Raw genomic sequence first — 20,036 nt, 5'->3', positions numbered from 1 at the left:
ACTACAAATAATACCTATTGCTCTCATAGAGTTGTTGGGAGAATTAAACGTGAATCTATGAAAAACACTTAACACAGTGACTGTACTCGATAAATTAAAGCTATCAGAAGTCATAGTCATAACATCTCACCACCTAGAATAAAAAAAAAAAAAAAGGGTATTCAATAAATGTTTTGTACATGAATAGAAAAGCAGATAAAAGAAATGGTATAATATCCCAGGTCATCTGACTCAATCCCATAATCCTTCTACAAAACTATGCACTCTTCACCACAGCCAGGTAAAAAAAGATTAACAGTTTCACAACCGTTAGACTGTGAAATCAACTAAGTGAAACCATGAAATCCTCATTAGAGATTTTTGGTACAAATTATACAAAAATGCAAGATCTACACTGTCATGTAGATTACACAGTTAAGTAAATACACAGTCAAGTAGATTAACTAGAATAATAGGTAAGTTTCTGAGTCACAAAAGTAATTGAAAAGTTTACTGGCCTACTTACAGGCTGATGAGTCAAGCTGAATGCAATACAAAAAGAGCACATGACGGGAGACAAAGCAGCAAGAAAACACTAAAATACAGTCAAAAGTCAGATGGTGATATGGTTTGGCTCTGTGTCCCCACCCAAATCTGATTTCCAATTGCAATCTCCATGTGTGGAGGGAGATCCTGATGGGAGGTGACTGGCCCACAGGGGCAGTTTCCCCCATGCTGTTCTCATGATAGTGAGGGAGTTCTCATGCAAGCTGATGGTTTTAAGTGTGGCACTTCCTTGCTCTCTCTCTCTCTCTCCTGCCGCCATGTAAGATGTGCCTTGCTTCCCCTTCACCTTCCGCCATGATTGTAAGTTTCCTGAGGCCTCCCAAGCCAGGTGGAAGTGCAAGTCAATTAAACCCCTTTTGTTTACAAATTACCCAGTCTCAGGGACTATCTTTATAGCAGTGTGAAAATGAACTAATACAGATGGGGAATACAAGTGAGTGACTAAATAAGAGAACAGAACCCGAAACCTGGAAGGAAAGGAAAAAGAGATATACCAAAAATCAGGATTAGTCAGAGTCTGAGAGACAATTACAGACTAGGAGAAGCAGGTAATTACCTCTCCCACCCACAACGTCCAGGCAAAGATCCACTGTTCCTAGGGGAGAGACAGAAGTAAAAGACTACTACACTTCAAGGACACAGAGACCCTCCTGACCCATGATCCCATACCAAAACTAAGCAGGAGTACACTACTGCTAGAGGAAGGACAGAAAACTCTCCGTCCCAAGTACTACCCTCAGTCATGAGACACAATTTGGCTGCCATGGGAGGGGAAAGATTAGGGGGAGAGGAGAAGACCGAAAAGGTTCTACTCTCAAGACTCAGGCTCACAAGCCCTACCTAAGACTGAAAGTAGACCAGGAAAACCAAGAACTTCTCCACCCCCATTACAAACCTACCCCATATAAAAAAGAATCCACTATAGAACAGGATGTTGCTGACAGCTGCCAACAGAGCAGTGTCTTAGTCCCTTTGTGCAGCCATAACAGAATATCTGAGACAGTGTAATATATAAAGAACAGCAATCCATTTATATTTCCTCACTGTTCTGGAGGCTGGGAAGTCCAAGATGAAGACACCAGCATCTAGCTACAGCCTTCTTGCTGAGTCACTACATGGCAGAAGGGCAAAGAGAGAGAGACAAAAGGGAGCCACGCTTGCCCTATATTTTATAACATTAATCCCATCTATGAGGGCAGAGCTCTCATGGTCAAAGTACCTCTTAAAGGTCCCATTTCTCAGTACTGTTACAAGGGCAATTAAATTTCAACAGGAGTTTTGGAGAAGACAAATGTTCAAACCACAGCAAGCAGGAACACCACTCAGACCATCCAAAGCACAAAATAACAGCAACCCGCCGCCAGAGAAATTTAGGTCTGTGGTGCACTGAAGGTGATGATAGTAACAACAGAGCCATATCCAGCCCAAGTAATGACAAAACTAACTCAACCTACCATACTAACAGTGTGACAGAGGAGGTGTACCCATTTCTAGACACAGGTTCTTCTATCATTCGAAAATTATGAGACACACTTAAAGAAGGAAAAAAAAAAAAAAACCCCATCGTTAAGAAATAAAGCAAACAACGGAACCAAACAGAGATTACCTAGATGTTGGAACTAATCAGAGATGCTAAAATAACTATGATTCAAAAATATGTTAAAAGAGGTAAAGGAAAAGATTAACATGTTAAAGGATCTGGACAACATAAGAACAGATACGAAATTTTAGTAGGGATATGGAAACTATAAGAGAGTCAAATAGGAACATTAAAATTAAAAAAAAAGAATTTATCAAAGATGGAGAATCCCTTTGACAGGATTATTCATGAACTTAGGTCAAAAGGAGTCATCCAAACTGAAACAGAAAAAAAAGGCGAGAGGTGTTTTTTTAAATAAAGAAACTGTAAGGAAACACCATTAACAAACAGTCTAACATATACTTAATTGTTGTCCCAAGGGAGACTAGAGAAAGCAAAGGAAAAAAGAATTATCTGAAAAGACAATGGCCAAGATTTTCCAAAATTAGCAAAAGACAACCAAGATCCAAAGAGGTCAGAAAGCCCTCTTAAAATTGGTTAAGTTATAGTTACCTTAAATCAGGCAAGTCAAAGCAAAAGGTTAATACAAAACAATATAGCTTGAAATAACTAACTATTGGAAAGTACATATGTAACAGATATTGTAAAAATATTTCTATCACTGATAAAAAGATGACATTCTATTTACCATCTCCACACGAAAAAAAAAAAACTCAAATGGTCTAAAACAGAAAAGACAGTAAGAGACAGAAAAAACCTGAACTGTAAATTATAATCCAATAATTAAACACATACTATAGTTTTCTGCCAAAAGCCACTAAACCAACGAAGACACTGACTACAGTACTTTGGCCAAAAAACTGTCAATTTTCAGCAAGTACATTAAATAAAGGAATTTGGTTATGAGTTACAAAAACGATTATTATATATAAATTTAGTAAGTCCTCTAGATGATAATTCCAATTTATGAAAATTCTAATGACCCACAAATTTATCTATGGTTTCTCATTTCCACTATTGTGAGAATTTTTACGTTAGAGTAACTGGAAAAGAAGGGATCTAGAGATTGATAAGAGTAACGCAAGGCAGAGCCAGTTTTAATACTTTTAAAATGCAACCCTGAGTTAAAGGAAACCTAGGTAAAGTTCACTTGGCCTTAAAAGTGTATCCCTGTGACTCAAAAGTGGGAAAGTGCTACAATCCAAAGACCTACCTATGTGGTGGGAACAGAGCCAGGGGAGACTGTCCAACATCCTCATGTCTTAACATAAAGCCTCTAGAGGAAGAATTCTAATTTTACCAATACCCTGTTACTGAAGTGGTTTCATCCATAGTGGCGGAGAAATTAAAAGACTTCTTAAATAAGTTTACCCCAAACCTTTTCCATTTGATTCATCCAAATCAATCAACATTTCTGAGACTGTGTGGACTCCTAAGACACGTGAATCAACAATTCCAAGTAACAAAAACAAGACATCTAGCTTTTCAATGGATTGGACACTGAGCCGCTAATATGCTCCTTTGTGTACCTACTATCTACTACAAGCGAACATGGGTTTTCAAACATCTCATAAGCTACAGAAGGAAATACTGAACTCTTCCTAATAATAAAAGGATGATAAATGGAAACTAACTTTTCTGAATTACTAATTCAGAACATGCAAATGATTACCATGGTACTTTCTTTTAGCAAATATAAATATTAATAAGGGCCTTTGTGAGGCTACGGACTGTCTGAAGCCTATTTTTCCCAAAGGTCTGTTTTTCAATTTGAAATTTTCCTTGTATAAGATTTTTCAAGAACATCCCCGTAATTAATTAGAAAGGAATTGTCTATAAACATATCATGTCTTGCTTGGGAATTTGTATTTAACTAAAAACAGCTCCCATTTATCCAGAAATCTTGAAGACTGACTAAATACAAAGACTTATTATCTTTTCATTCCTACAGAGTCTGTTCTCATGTTGTTACATTATAAATTAGAGGCCTGAGACTCATACCAGCTTCTTACTCTTTTACTAATCTAGAACACGAAGAAAAAAATAATTCTAATTATTAACGTATTTAGGGCTTACGATGAATCTATCATGACTACCAGTCACCTGCCTGAAAACAAACTTAAAGACTTCAAAATGTAAAACTAAATTTTTAGTACACTATAAAAGTTACCAGATAATGTTATAAACACGTTTAAACAACTCATCATAGATTATTCATATATAAGTTTAGTTACATTCAGAGGACCAGCATATGTGCATATTTCTATGAGATTTTTAAACAAATCTCATAAAAAATACTATACAGCATATGGCAAAAATAACACAAAACTAGGAGTTAATAGATCTGACTTCTAATTCTAGGTCTATTACACTAAGTTAAACTTGATTGTAAGTTAAGAATATGGATATGCTTTGTATAAAACTCAAAGAGATTTATCATTGTGATTTGTATAACTGATATTATGAGTTAAAAGATTAATAAATAAAACCAATGTGCCATTCAGTTACAATTAGAGGAATCTGCAAACTAGTGAGTACTGGAATGCGTAGCAATCATAATATGAAGAAGCTGCCAATTTTATTCTAAGACCACATACTGCACATAGCAAAACTACAATTGGCCAACAAACGACCACAGCATTAAAAGTAAAATTATGACAGCAGCAACTTCATTAGTTTAGTTTTCTCCTACTTCTCCGGCATCTAAAAAGTGTCTGCTGTCTAGCAAATAGTAGACATTCAAACATTTATTGAATAAATATCCTCCACAACTAAGTGGCACAATATAACCTCACAGTCTATGCCTAATACTTATCGATTTTACTACTTCCAATTTCATATTAACCAGCACCTTTTAATGTTCTTAAAATCTGTGAGACTATAAATAAAATTGTAATATTTTAAATAATCCATTCTTTTATTTCCCTAAACTCGAAAAAATATGAAATTATCCGTTAAAAGAGGAGAGTTCATAACTTAAGACAAATGAGTAATATATTAATAACTGCTCAGTTTATGTAAATGAAGAACTGAAAGCTGATCCTATAACATTTGTCCACTAGAAGTTACTAGTCACCAATAAAGATGTGCCACAGTTCTTCCCAAAAGTACTTAACAGTACTTAGTGTCAGGCGGACGTTGGGGGTGCTGGGGCCTAATGGTTAGACAAGACTCTTGGGCAGGCAGATGGCTTCTCGGTGGCAGGCTGTAGGGGCCTCTGTGCGCTGGAGATCTCTCCAGCACCAGGAGCAGCTTGAGGACAGCAAGGAGCTGCAGCCTGTGGCCAGCCATCCAGGAGACCTCTGCCACAGCCCTGGGTTCCCTGTGCAGACAGTTCCAAAGGAGGCGGTCCCTGACAGCCGTCAACCTCAACCTCTGGGGAGACCCCTCCTGGAAACACCTGGAAACCCCAGAGCCAGGGCAGCAGAGCCTCCAGGCTGCAGCTCGCTCAGCTAAGAGTGCCTTGGATGCCAAGTACCAGAGAATCCAAGAGTCCTGACACCAAGTGGCTAGTGGAGACTCAGGTGAAGGCCAGGAGGAGGAAGAGAGGGGCACAGAAGAGCAGTGGATCCCCGACTCACAGCCTGGGCCAGAAAAGCACCCAGCTGTCTGGAGGCGCCCCTGCCCACTCAGCCGCAGACCTCTGGGAGAAGGAGCATCACTGCCTCTCTGCCCAGATGGGTTCACGTACCCACCCACTACGGCGGTTGAGGCAGGAGTCTGCCTTCCAGAGCCCTTACTCCTTGACAGAGCCCCTCTGCTCTCCCAGCGAGTCTGACAGTGACCTAAAGCCTGTGGAGGCAGAAGAGCATCTCCAGAAGCTGTCCCAAGAGCTGGACGAAGCCATTATGGCAGAAGAGAGTGGTGACATGAGCGTCTCTCTCACTGATGACAGAGGAAGTGCCCTGCAGGAAACAAGCCCTGTCTGATCACCAAAACTTCATACCCAAGGATGTCTGTGCTTCCCCATGAGCTTCCTGGACAAAAGAGTCATTAGTAACCCTGGGCCACTGCTAACAAGGACCTAACAAGGGCCCCAGAGTCCCCCTGCTCTGGCCACATCTAGCCAAAATGATTTAGTTCAGAACTAACATGGCAGCAACGAGAATGGAAAGAACATTTTTTTTTTTTTTTTCCAGACGGAGTCTCACTCTGTCACCCAGGCTGAAGTGGAGTGCAATGGCATGATCTCAGCTCACTGTAACCTCCACCTCCAGGGTTCAAGCAAGTTTCCTGCCTCAGCCTCCTGAGTAGCTGGGATTACAGGCACCCAGCATCATGCCTGGCTAATTGTTGTATTTTTGTAGAAATGGGATTTCACCATGTTGGCCAGGCTGGGCTGAACTCCTGACTTCAGGTGATCTGCCTGCCTCGGCCTACCAAAGTGTTGGGATTACAGGTGTGAGCCACCACACCCGGCCTGTTACCCTCTGAATTAAACTCAAACATAAGGTAATAAGGTCTATGCGGCTCTGTACCATCCAGTCCTTCCCTTTTCTATAGCCAGATCTCATCCGACATTCCCCCTCCCTCAAGATGCTGGGTCAAAACGATACTCTTTCACTTCTTCAAATAATTCCAATTCTGTCTTGCCTCAAAGTCTCTGTCCCTGTGGAATGCTATTCCCCAGTTCTTCAGACTTGGCTCTTTATTGTCCTTCAAGATGCCACCTTAAATGTGACCTTCTTAGAAGCCTTCTCTAGCCTACCTAAATTAAAAACTGCCCCCACATTATTTTCTATTTTATGTCTCTTTTGTTCCTTAATAGCATTTCTCACAACTCAAAATAGCATTTGTATTTTCTATCTTCCCAACTGAAATGCAAGCTCCATGGGAACAAAAACCTCAATCTCATTCATCTTTGTATCCCCAATACTTATCACATGCCTGTAATATACTTGGCATTCAAATATTTACTAAGTAATTTCACATTTTTAAAAAATCACTCTATGAGCCTATTATTAAATATATCAATATGCATACATATCTATAAGATTGCAAAAAACAAAATTTTGATGTTATCTTTGTTTTTTGTTTTTGATTTCTGAGACGGAGTCTCACTCTGTCACCCAGGCTGGAGTGCAGTGGCGTGATCTCGGCTCACTGCAAACTCCACCTTCTGGGTTCACAACATTCTCTTGCCTCAGCCTCCCAAGTAGCTGGGACTACAGGCACCCACCACCATGCCTGGCTAATTTTTTGTATTTTTAGTAGAGATGGGGTTTCACCGTGTTAGCCAGGATGGTCTCAAATCTCCTGATCTCGTGATCCACTTGACTCGGCCTCCCAAAGTGCTGGGATTACAGGCGTGAGCCACCGCGCCCGGCCCATCTTTGTTATTTTTAGCTGTTGAAGTAGATGTATTTTCTATATTTACTTTTCAGTATGTTCTAAATTTTTTATAATAAACCTTTAAACTCATAAATTAAAGATTTTAAAGTCTAACATTTCAACTGCAAAATGCTTTAAATCTTTAAATGATATAAATAAAGGTACAAAATCACTCAGGCTTATGATACAATTAATTTTTTTTTAATATCATGGTGCTTCTCAATGTCACCGTCTATACTTAGCTTCATATTTCTAGAGAGTTTTAACTAATCTCGGACCATTCGTGGTCCAGTTATTTAGATCAACTAACTGCTTCAAACTATGTCTTCGTACTTTTTAAAATGCAACATAAAATATCTTAATGACACTCAATAAATCAAAGCATATTTCTACAACTATCTTACCTCTGTTATCTACAGATAAAAAGAAAAATGTAAGTCAATAATACCTGAATACTTACCCTTGCCAGGCTCTATTCTAAGCATACATAGAGTTATTCATTTATTCTTTGCAGCCCATTTTAGAGATAAGGAAATTTAGGCGCTAACAGACTAAATCATCTACCCAAAATTACAAAACCACTGTCAGACTGGGATTCAAACTAAGAAAATCCTGCTCTAGTCTAGAGGCTATGCCCTTCATCACACTATACAAAAGTGGAAACAGGCCAGGCATGGTGGCTCATACTCATAATCTAAGCACTTTGCAGGGCGAGGTGGGAGGATTGCCTACGCCCAGGAATTTGAGATCAGCCCTGGGCAACATACCCAGACTCTGTCTCTACCAAAAAAAAAAAAAAGGTGAAAACAAACTTATGGGCCAGATAAAAGTTCAAGATATAAGATGCTATGCTTCTTAAAAATTACATTCCATCATCCTTGTATTTATGAAAACAAAGCACAAACAGCAATTACGCATTTATCGAAAAGCCGAGTCAAACTGAACAAACCGAGTCAAAGTTTAATTTTAAAAAGGACAAATTACTGGGCCTCAGATATATTTTATAGGAGTCGTATTCCAAGATTTCGGAATATTTAATAGCAAAATTTTGTTATTTACCAAAAATAAATGAAGGAGGAACTCCTAAGGCCATTGGACAATAAAGATCTAGAATGTAAATTAATCACAACGTTTGTATCTGCTCCTTCTCCAGCCTCATTTCCTGATTCAACTCCATATATACCTTATGCTTAACATGAAGATCCTTGGCACTGGGGGATTTTTAAAGTACAAACTATTTGAGAGCAATCCTAAATTTCTGTTAGAGGTACTAACTCATGGAGATAACCTCACAGGGATTCTCTAAGGATTAAATTGGATAAAACACACAAAATGCCTGGCAAAAATTTAAATCCCACATGCAAATATGGATAATGCTGCACTGCAAAAGGGCCCAGCATTGACTCTGTCATCCTGGGTATTTGGTAATTCACAATCATATTTAGCATTCTCAAATGTCAATGCCTATAATAATCGTCACTCCCCACCCAGCTTCCTCGCTTCACACCTCTGGTTTTCCACCATGCCTTTCTCCATCTGACAAACTCATACATTCTCGGCAGACACTTCTACTCTGGATATTTAAGAAAAAAAAAAAAAGGATTCACTAACAACCTGCATCTCCACATCAAAATTAGTAACTCCATCTTTGTAATTCAGTAAAATACAGCACATAGCCTTAGGCCCTTTTACCCTTATCACAACTATCATCACCCTTTAAGTGGATATGCCTTCTAGCAGACTACAAGGTAGGGTGAATATCTTACTGATCTTGAAATTCCAAACACCCACTGGTATCTGGCACATAGGACTCACTGAAATTTTGTGTTTGCTTGCTTGTTTTTTAATAAAGTATACTAAAGAGTGAAAAAGGAATGATACCTGAAAACATGTACATCTATTATATACCAGTTAAAATTTTTTAAACTATATTTATAATTATACTTTGTTCCAAAGAAGGGGGAAGGGGGACTTTTTTTTAATACTTCCAATTAATATTCTTATATTTTGTTATAACTTCAGTGAGGCATAATGACAAAAAGTAGATATATTTAAGATATACAATTTGATCTGATATATGCATACAGTATGAAATATTCACCACAATGAAGCTAATTCACATAATCCATCACATCACATTCTTACCTTTTTTTTTTTTTTTGGTATGTTAAGAACTCTTAAGGTCTACCCTCTTCACAAATTTCAAGTACAGTATACGACACTATTAACTACAGTCATATTGTTGTACATTAGATCTCCAAACTTATTTATGTTGCATAACTGAATCTTTGTACTTGAAGTTTCAACATCTGTCCATTTACCCCTTTCCCTAGCCCCTGGTAACCACCATTCTACCCTGTTTCTGTAAGTTTGGTATTTTCAGATTCCATGCAGTATTTGTCTTTCTATGGTCTGCATTATTTCACTAAGCATAATGTCCTCCACATTCATCCATGTTGCCACAAATGGCAGGATTTTCTTCTTTTTTAATGCTGAATAATATTTCATGGTGCATGTGCATATGTATCACATTTTCTTTATGCATTCATTGGTGAACGCTTAGGTTGTTTCCATATCTTGGCTATTGTGAAAAATGCTGAAAAGAACATAGCAGTGCAGATATCTCTAACAGGTATTTTCAGTAAATGTAGCAAGGATACTAGATAAGCTACCACAGTAGTGGTCTTTTAAGAACCAAAATATTTATATACATTTTCCTATTTTTAGATTATGCAATCCAATCTCAGGCAATTTTCAGGTTTACATTAAAAAAAAAATTTTTTTTAATTAGCCATCTGTGGTGCCTCACAGCCTGGGAGGCTGAGGCGGGGAGACTGATTGAGTCTAGGAGTTTGAGGCTGCAGTGAGCTATGATCCTGTCACTGCACTCCAGCCTGGGCAACAGAGTGAGACTACATCTCTAAAAATAAATAAATAATAAATGTTTTTAAATGGTCAATTTCAGCATCTTTATATTTCCAGTTACTCATACCATAGCTGGCACAAAACAATCACTAAATATTGTTTAAAACTCTATGCACACACAGACATATTCACCAATGATTGACTTTCTCACTTTAACCTTCTATTGTTCTGTTTAGGACCCATATAACAGACCTAGAACCAAACACACATTTTTTTTCCTTTTTTTTTTTTTTTTTTTTTTTTTAAGAGAGGGTCTCACTCCGCTGCCCAGGCCAGAGTGCAGTGGCCTGATCAAGGCTTGTTGCAGACTCAACTTCCCCCAGGCTCAGGTACCTGATTCTCCCATTTCAGCCTCCTGAGTAGCCAGGAATACAGGGGCACATCACCACGCCCAGCTAATTTTTTTGTATTTTTTGAGGAGATGGGGTTTCATCATGTTGCCCAGACTGGTCTCGAACTCCTGGGCTCAAGTGATCTGCCCATCTTGGCCTCGAAAAGTGCTGGGATTACAGGCATGAGCTATAGCATACGACCCCAAACAAACATGGAATAAACATCAGAGGGTATGCAAATTCAATTCAAAAACAGCCAGGGGTACCTACAATTGCAGTTTAGCTTTTCTTTCTTAATGTGGTACCCAGAAGAAAGAAACGGCGAGGATTAACAGAGTCTGAATATGTGTGGCAAAGCAGAAATAAGAGCTAAACATAACAATGGTTCAAGGCATTGGGGAAACAGAGCAAAAATTACATATACGTCATTAATGAAAAGGTTAGAGATTTATTGCTGGACAATAGGAATAAAGAAGGGGGATTAAGACTATCTAGTTATCCAACATCAGATTTTTTAAAAAAGAATAAAAAAGACAGTAATAGAAAACACGGGCCTGTGCAACTTACAGTGTGCTGAGTAGGAGACAAAAACTTCAAACAAGGGTTTAAAAAGACTTTTTACTTATTGAGAATATTTTAAGAAACTACAAATCACTTTGACTACCCTAGGGGGTTTTGATGAGGCTGTTTATGATAAGGCTGTTTAGTATTCTGTAATCACATAAATGAGATACTCACTTCAAGCATTTTTTTTAATTAAAATCCCAGCACTTCATTCAATAAAAGTGTTTGAGGTGTTTCAGTTCCATATAATGTCAAGTTTAGGAAGATCAAAGAGAGGCAGAGAAAGTGAAAATGACTAGAGGAAAAAAAGTTACACAGTGGCCAAGATCCATAAGCACACATAAAAACATTCATACACAAAAAGAAACACGCGGACAGATACAGGTACTTGGGCTCTGAGATGAATGTTAGTCCAAGTAAACTGCGCCTGCCAGGCTCTGTGGCTCCAATCAGCCTGTGTGTACTGGAGGGGAGTTACCACTATCTTACGAAAACACTGAATAGACATTATTAAACATTCTGCAAATGCTCCTAGCCTTAATCCTGAAATTGTTTCACTTTAAAGGATATGGCTGACAAGGCCCAGAAGAAAGGAAATTAGTCTCGGGACTGCAGCCATGATGCTTGTGCTGTATCACACCAAGGGCCAAAGGAAATAAAGCCAAAAATCAAATCAATCACTGGCTTGGGGTTCCCTACCCCCAATTTAGACCTTTCCTAGTAATGAAGTTCTCCGAGGAGGAAATGTTCAGCTAGACTAGGGGAACAGGAGGCTGAGAACAGCGACTTAAGAGGGAACCACTCTTAAAATCAGCAACAATGAAACTAGTCAAGGAAAACAGTTACAGAAGGTAGAATTAGAAAGCATCAAGAAAGACTGAATATCCAACATATACTAATATAGAGATCTAGATGGATAAAGAAAAGAACAAACCATTTAGATTTGGCAATAGAAATCATCATCTGTAGATTAAGCTTGAAATTCACACAGGAATGAAATTTAGAAGTTAATATTGAAATAAGTAATATGCCACTAGTCTGAAATATTGTTATTCACAGCTGAGGGGTCTGGGGAGCCTTCGACTCTTGACTTCTAACATTAGTTCAATCTGGAAACACTTATCCTTTTTACACATGGAATTCTAAAAGCTTTATATAAGCATTTTATGGCAAATATATTATCTTCAGATATCAAAAGTTTTTTGGTTTTACTTATCAAACAATTGGCAAAGACATCTGCAACTGTTTTTCTGTAAACAACTTTGTAAATCATCACATACACCCAATCACATTTTTTTTAAAAACTAATCTTTATATTAAGAAATGGGCACATTTGAAATAAGATTCTCTATCACAAACAGTGTGTTTCTTCTTGGATTTATCAAGGGCTTATACTGATTTAAATCATTCTATAAACTCTGTATGTTTAATGCTAAAGATAATTTTTATTTCTTACACTTCATATAAATAGCCAGATTCCTTTCTAAGCTAAGAATATAGTCGATTTTACAAAATTTCATCTAAACATTTTCATAGCCACTACATAATTAGAATTCTCAAGCCCTCTTCTTCTAAATAGTTTCCTAACTGGCATCCTTATCTCTGTTTTCTCCTCATTGCCATCCACCCAGAATTGGCTGTCTCAAACACAAAGGACATGTCACCCCCTCATCTTCAAAAACCACAATGCCTCTCACCTCCTAATGACAGGATATAGATTTGTAACTTCAAGAGTTTATTAACAAAACACTCTGAAAGTTCAAAATGCCTTTACCTCAAAAATTAAAATATATGTACATTTTCCCTAACGTGCATATTTAGAAACCTTTAGTTGTATAGCTCTCAAATAATCTAATAAAATGCATATGCCAAGAAAATGTGTATTTGTCCTGGGTGTCCCATTCTTCCCAGTATACACATGAGTACCCCAGTTTTAGATGTGCTGACATTTTGATACATGCTGAATACACTAGGGAATTGTAAAGCTCTTGATAATTTGGCCCCAACCTTCTTTCTTCTTGCATTCCCCACTACTCTACATATACCTTATACTTAACTCTAAAGAAAAGTATTTACCCCCTATTCTTGGATATGTCTCCTCCCAGAAAGCCTTTTCATTCATCTCCGTAAGAAGTCCTATCTATACATCAAGGTCCAGCTCAAATCCTGCCCTCCTCCAGGTCCTCTAACAGCCTCTTCCTTTCTCCTACACTTTGCAGCCCATTGTGGTCTAATCACAATCCATCGCATATTGTTTGTATAAGGACGCATACAACATACCTGCTAAGAATCCAAGCGCTGGAATCAGAGAAACCCTAGACAACCTCTAACTCTGCTACCTACTAGATGTGAGCTTGGGCAAGTTACTTAAGATCATCCAGTATGTTTCCTAATGTACTACATGAAGATGAAGATAGCAACAATAGAAACTGAGGACTACTTGTAGGGGAGGTAAGGAGGAGGGCTTAAGGGTTGAAAAACTATTAAGTACCATGCTCAGTACCTGGCTGACAGGATCACTGGTAACTAAAATCTCAATATCATTCAAAAAACCCAGGCAATGAACCTGCCACATGAATCTAAAATAAAAGTTGGAATCAAAAATGAATCCAAAAGAAAAGTTGGAAGGAAAAAAAACAGTAGCTATCTAACAGGATTAGTCTCAGAATCAAAAACAGTGATGTATAATATAAAACGCACTTAGCACAATACTAACACATAGGAATAGTTTAATCAATGTGCCTATTATTACCTAGTCTGAGTCCAAAACAGTCAGACCTACATCTTCCTCTTTTGTTTAATTCTTTCCCACTTATCTTTCATGTTATTCTGCTTGTGCTTAATAATTATTTAGTTAATAAAACCTCATCAATTCAGAAGTAAATTCCTAGGTAGATCTTAACAAGGTAAGGTCCAAATTCCAGTAAATGTCAAAAAATGGCTTACTATCCATACTATTAGCAGTTAGTCTTACTATTAGCTTAGCCAATACATACATTAACTATCATATTACATAAATGCAGATCTCCGACAATCATTGTGAAAGTGTTCACACCGCAATTATCATCAATGATTAGGCCACTATCAAAAATCCTTGATATCATTACGCAAAAAGAGTCTAAATTAATCTGAAAATACTAGCATGTATCCAGCCACAAAGCAAGCCTTTGGCAAGCTAAATCATCCTGTGTCCTCCTTTAGAATAAAAGGAAGCTAAATCTTGGATCCACTTTTCCAACTGGCCCTCTGAATTCTTCCTGTGCTATGAGATTCCCAACAGAGGCCAGTTCTGCCATGGTATTCTTAAGAGTACCAAGGGATACAATGTTTCCAGACCAATTAGATTACTACCAATTCTTAAATGTTCAGAATTGACTAGATCAAATGGATATGAACAGATTCTTTAATCCTGTAGTTAGCAACAATAATACAACTACAGCAATGACTAAAGACTGGTGAAGAAAAGCACTGGTAATGATACTAAAGGGAAAGAGAAAGAGGATACAGCAAACGATGGCTTTAGAAGTTCAGGAAGAGCAACATCACAAGAGGAACAAAGGTTTCTCATGCCATCTGAATCTACTTTGAGTCTATGGTCACAATGGAAACACTAACATGTGTAAGTTATTCATAAAATATTACTGAAAGCAACACATATATCCCACAGGCAAACCAACTACTAATTTAAAAAAATAAGGAATACAACTGATGTCGTTAAAAGTTCCGTTTAACATTTTCCCAATGACAATCATGCTAATTTGAGATATTTCCATCTAAATTAATGAAAGCTCCACAATGCAGAGGTGTTTAACAGCACTGGGTAAAGTGGCCATTCTAAATGGTATTATATGTTGAACTAAGAATGTATTAAACTTTAATTGAGATTTTAATACTTCTAAGAGACATGTTTTTATATATGTATATTTCTAATAACATGCCAAATCAGTGAAATGGTACTACAGTTAAGATAAAACCTTCATATAGGCACTAAAGAATGTTACTTTAATTCCTTCTTTAAAAGGATAGAGGCAAATATGTTCAGTTAAAATTTGTTTTAAAAATTCTGAAACAATTAATTCCATAAGAAATAATGTAATATTTCAATTATTCGGCATTTTGTTGTTGCTGTTTCGCTTTCATAAGCTATTTCTCAGGGACCCTATCTGGATGAGATCGGTCACTCCCCACCGGGATCAATTCATCAACTCTAAATCTGTTAGCCAAAGAATTAAAAAAAAAAAAAAAAAAAAAAAAGTATTGTTTTGAGTTATTAAAGTACTGCTTTAGAACACAATCACCAAGCTCTCAGTCACCTATCCCTAACTTGCTTTAAATTTCAATCACTTTCAAAGTAAGTGCTCTAAATACATAAGTGCTGTATATGTCATTTAAAACCCTTACCATACAATGTTATGAATATTGGTTTCGTCTCATCAAAAACATTTGTACAATGAATTCTGAAAAGGTAATATCTAAAAAGGAAAAGAAAATATAAACCTGTATTCATTATGACAACGTGTCTGTTTATTTGGATGATTTGTATAGTTTTGAGCAATAATAGTTTATTTGAGCAAATAAACACAAGATAATTTAAAGGCAATTTATTCTTAGAGTACACTAAATCCCTAAAATAAAACACTTGAGAGGCAAACTGCAGTGAAAAAGAAAGTTTCATAGATTTTATTAGTAAAAGGCAAATTCTTATGGAGCCTCTAAAGGTAAGTATTAAAAATGCCAGTCTCGAGAGGAAAACAGAAAAGTGATTTTGGTTGTCATTTTGCAGAGCTATTAAGAATACTCACTGCTAAATCACAACTTTAATCAGAAGCCAAAAGACACCAATTCTTCTCTCAGAAGGCTTTCAAAAATTTTCAATTTTCCAAATTCACGTGAGGTTTAGTTCTCTTATTACTGATGCTCTACTCCATCTCTATCCATTAACACTGCCTAGAATATGACACCACACCACAGTCTTTTGTAAATTCAGTCTATGGTTTTACTTCCTGAAGTGTACACTAATGCTAATAAATTAGGTTCTAGGCTTTGCATAACATTTACAAATAGAACCATAAAAGAAAGCACTAGTCATACAATCTTAAGAATGGGAAACAACTCTATAGAGGCCATATAGTTCAAACAAATTTTCAATATTCTCTAACTTCATCACAGATTTTCAATTTACCTTTACCAAGATATGAGTGCTATTGATTGTATTTACTAAACTTATTAAAATAACAATTTAATTTGTATATTGTGTAGTTTTATGATTTAAACTTTAAGTGGAAATGTTTAACTTGTTAAAAATCAATATTCTGATGAAAGGAAAGTAAAAGAACATTAGAAATAATTCCAGGGTATTCTTCTAGCAAACTTATTTTAAAGCCCTCTTTTGTGTGGCACCACTCTTTTGTGTGATACACTGGATTTTTTTTCCAGTAAGAATCACCTTTTTCCCCCAATGCCTTAAATAAGTACAGACAAATTTAAGTCTTAAAAAGGATTGTAAATAGCTTATTAAAATAAAATTTCATCTGAGCAATTTTCTTAATGTGATCTACACAGTATAAAATATTAGCAGTCAGTAAATACTAAATTTTCTGAATTGCTTGCCTTTTTACCAATTACTTTTTGACGGAGCATTAGCCAATTATGTATTAACCAAATTTTTCTACTAGAGAAACCCAGAACCACTCTTACATCCTCTACAAAACCTAAATATTTCTGCTCCTTCCCTTCCTGCATGAGGCATTAAATCTCCAAATTATAGTCTTATCAACTTTCTTAATAATCACTATTCTTCACTATTATGTTACTTGCCACATTTTTATTTGGAGAATAAATACTATTCAAGCATAAAGTTGTCTGGCCTATCTTCTCACTCAAACTATATTATGCTCCTAATGCTGATTATTTTATAATCACTTTATCCCAGTTACCCAATTGGTAGGTTTGATGTATCAAGTTCCATTTAATAGGGCTTGATATGCTTCAGGGTAAAGTTAAACATGCTGATCATTATGTTCTATACTCTACATCCTCTAAAACCTTTAAAGTTTACCAACATCCTTCTTCTCTCTAGAATAGTAAATATCCTATCATAGAACCCAGAGAAACTGCTTGGCTTTAAAGAATACAGTTTCTGAGCACTTGTCAGAGAAGCTGTTCGTAACTTCCAGACGCCCGCTGGACTATCACTTTGGTTAAATTAATCATGGGTCATCTTGTGCCTCTTTAAACTTTTTAGTCTTACAATTATTGTAGGAAACCTACAGATCTACTTTAAAACTAAGTGAAATACAAAAAAAAAAATCATTATTTTAGCTCCATTACTTTTCCCAAAGAAATCATTTCAGGGTCCTTATATCATAACTTTTACCTAAACCACAACCCATCAGTTGTACATAACACCGGAAGGCTTTAAAAAGGATACAATTCTGCACTTAACCTTACAAAGCACGTTTCCAAGTTCTCAATTACGAGAACGTTCTACAAAAAAGAAAAAAAAAAAAAAAAGGTGCTGGTGCAGTCTATCGGAACTGTGTTGCCAGCTGCAAGCCCCGAGTATGCTGCACTTTGCAAATTTTAAGTATAATTTCTGGTTACCTGCTGCGGTTTCTGCACCCTTTGTCACCCAGTGATGCTCCCACCAGCAAACACTTTCCATCACTTAAAACGGCCTCCTTCCACCCCGCAAAAACATGCACAGTAAACTTAGGCATTTCTGCATACAAACACGGAACTACTAATATCACTAGGTATTATGGCTCTCAAAGAATCGTCTTTAGCAGCCTCCCCTGGGACGCTGTGCTCAGTGGGGCTTTGAACCGGTGAGACTCGCTGCTAGCTGCCTTTGCAAAGGCAGCACCAGAGGCAGACTCAATACCGCAATGCTGCTGCTGACTTTTTTCCAGCAGCTTCAAAAAAAAAAAAAAAAATCAGCCCAGTCCCCTGCAGACCCTGTTGGCTCTTCTGCAGCACGAAAGAGAAACCACCGCATTGCTCAGCTTGGAAGATCTGAGAGCCCGACTGAAGGGAGGAGAACCAGTGCCGTCGAGAGGCTCGGCGAGGGTGGGGTGTTGGGGTGAAAAGGGAAGATGTCCGGAGTGCAGGGAACCGCGACGGAACAGCAGCCAGGGCTCCGCATCACGCCCGGCCGAGGTCGTGGAATAGCGGACGTCCGGCGGAGATGCTGGCCTCTGCACGGGATGGGGGGGTCCCACCGCGGCCGGCTGAGCCCCGCCCGCCGCCCCCCGGCCCCTCACCTGTCGTGAGCTGTGGGCTATCGCCGGCCGCCGCGGCGGGAGAAGAGGCGGCAGTTGTGGAAGAGCCTGTCGCCCGCCGCCCGCGGAGGTGCCGGGGTACAAGCTCGCATCCGTCCGCCGCTCCGGCTACCAGCAGCCCGAGCACCAGCAACGCAGCCCAGCGCCGCCGCCGCAGCCAGCCCCAGGCTGGGCCGGGAGTCGAGGCGGGATGAGGGCGCCGAGGAGGCGCCGGGTGAAAGCGCAGCTGCGCCCCGGCCGCACGCCTCTCGCCCGCTCCTCGAAGCGCCGCCACCGCCGCCGGCGACTCCTCCGGCCGCCCCCGCCGCCTCAGTCGCGGAATCCCGCCGGGCACCAGCCTGGTCCCGTCGGCACCGGCGGCCTCCGGAGCTCTGATCCCGGCTGCGTTCATTGGTTCCGGTTATTTAAAAAAAAAAAAGTGGGGGGTAGAAAGGTACGGCGTCTTCAGGCGGTGCACGACACCCGCGCTGCTGCTGCGGCGAGACCGGGATCCGCTGCTCTGGCGCCGCCAAACACCAGCCCCAGCGCCCGCGCCGCCGCCGCCGCCACCGCCGCCGCCGCCGCGGCGCATCCCCCCGCCCCCTCCGGCCGGCGCTGGTCGTAGTACCACGCTCCGCCGGGACGCCTCCCTCCCCTCGCACATTCGCTCGCATACCAATCCCCCGCCTCCCTCAGGCCCTCCACGGCGCAGGCGCTGCGCGGCTGTACAGCGCGTGCGCGGCACCCCAGCCCCGCCCCGGAGGCGTTCCCGGACCAACGGTAGTACGGCGGGGCGGTTACTAACGCTTTAGCGAGCCGCGAAGATAGGGGGCGGGGAAGAAGGAGGACGTGTACCCCTCCCTCATTCACTGCACCACCGCGAGGGAGAGTGGGGGGCTACAAGGGGGCGGAGAGAAGAGTCCAGACGTCCCACATCCTGAGGGCGAGTTACAGCCTCGTGGAGGGCAGCAAAAGTAATTGCATGGGTCAGGAAAATCTCGAAGTCGGAAAACGGTAGCGTCCCCGTAATTTCAGTATAGGTGGGGCTTACAAGTGGCTGGCTATTTAGACGCGGTTAGCATAGGTTAGCGCTTTATTTACTTGCCAAACATTTCACAAAGCGCGTGCTATGTGTGAGTGTACCAGGCATTGTTCTAACTGCTTTGTACATTTACATGCTATAACTCCAAAATTATCGTTATCCCCATTTTACGAATGAGGAGACGAAGGCCCAGAAATTTGAACTAAGTTGTCCCCAGTGTCCCACAGCTAATTCATGGGAAATGAGCCAGATTTAGCAGCCACTGAAAGGGCCTATTTAAGAGAATTTACTCTAGCTTCCGACTCTCCTAGGTACAGATATTTACGTGAACTCATCACCTTCCCACCCCCATCCCATCCCATCGACTCTGTGCCGTATCCTGAACCGGCTGACAGAACAATGGTGCAGACTTGACTTGTGTTCGCCAACCTGGAATGAAGCAAAGTTCTTGGGCACCCAAGGTCTGCTCTCTGTTGTAAATCCTGTTCAGACCTGGT

The 20,036-nt window shown here is 39.5% G+C and overlaps 1 protein-coding gene and 1 pseudogene across 3 annotated transcripts in view; one reads left to right on the top strand and one right to left on the bottom strand.

The window, feature by feature from the left end:
• Positions 1-19,187, bottom strand: part of STIM2 (stromal interaction molecule 2) — a 164,626-nt gene extending 145,439 nt beyond the window's left edge. For all 3 annotated transcript variants that reach the window (XM_025386409.1, XM_025386407.1, XM_025386408.1), the window contains exon 1: positions 18,501-19,187. In XM_025386409.1, coding sequence (XP_025242194.1) covers positions 18,501-18,909 — 409 coding nt within the window. In that variant the 5' untranslated portion in view covers positions 18,910-19,187. The remainder of the gene's footprint in view (positions 1-18,500) is intronic.
• Positions 5,273-6,058, top strand: LOC112625193 (annotated as a pseudogene).
• Positions 19,188-20,036: the final 849 nt, after the last annotated feature.

This window comes from Theropithecus gelada, chromosome 5 (genome assembly GCF_003255815.1).
Source record: "Theropithecus gelada isolate Dixy chromosome 5, Tgel_1.0, whole genome shotgun sequence".
Lineage (NCBI taxonomy): Eukaryota > Metazoa > Chordata > Mammalia > Primates > Cercopithecidae > Theropithecus > Theropithecus gelada.
This window is presented reverse-complemented; position numbering and strand designations above follow the sequence as displayed.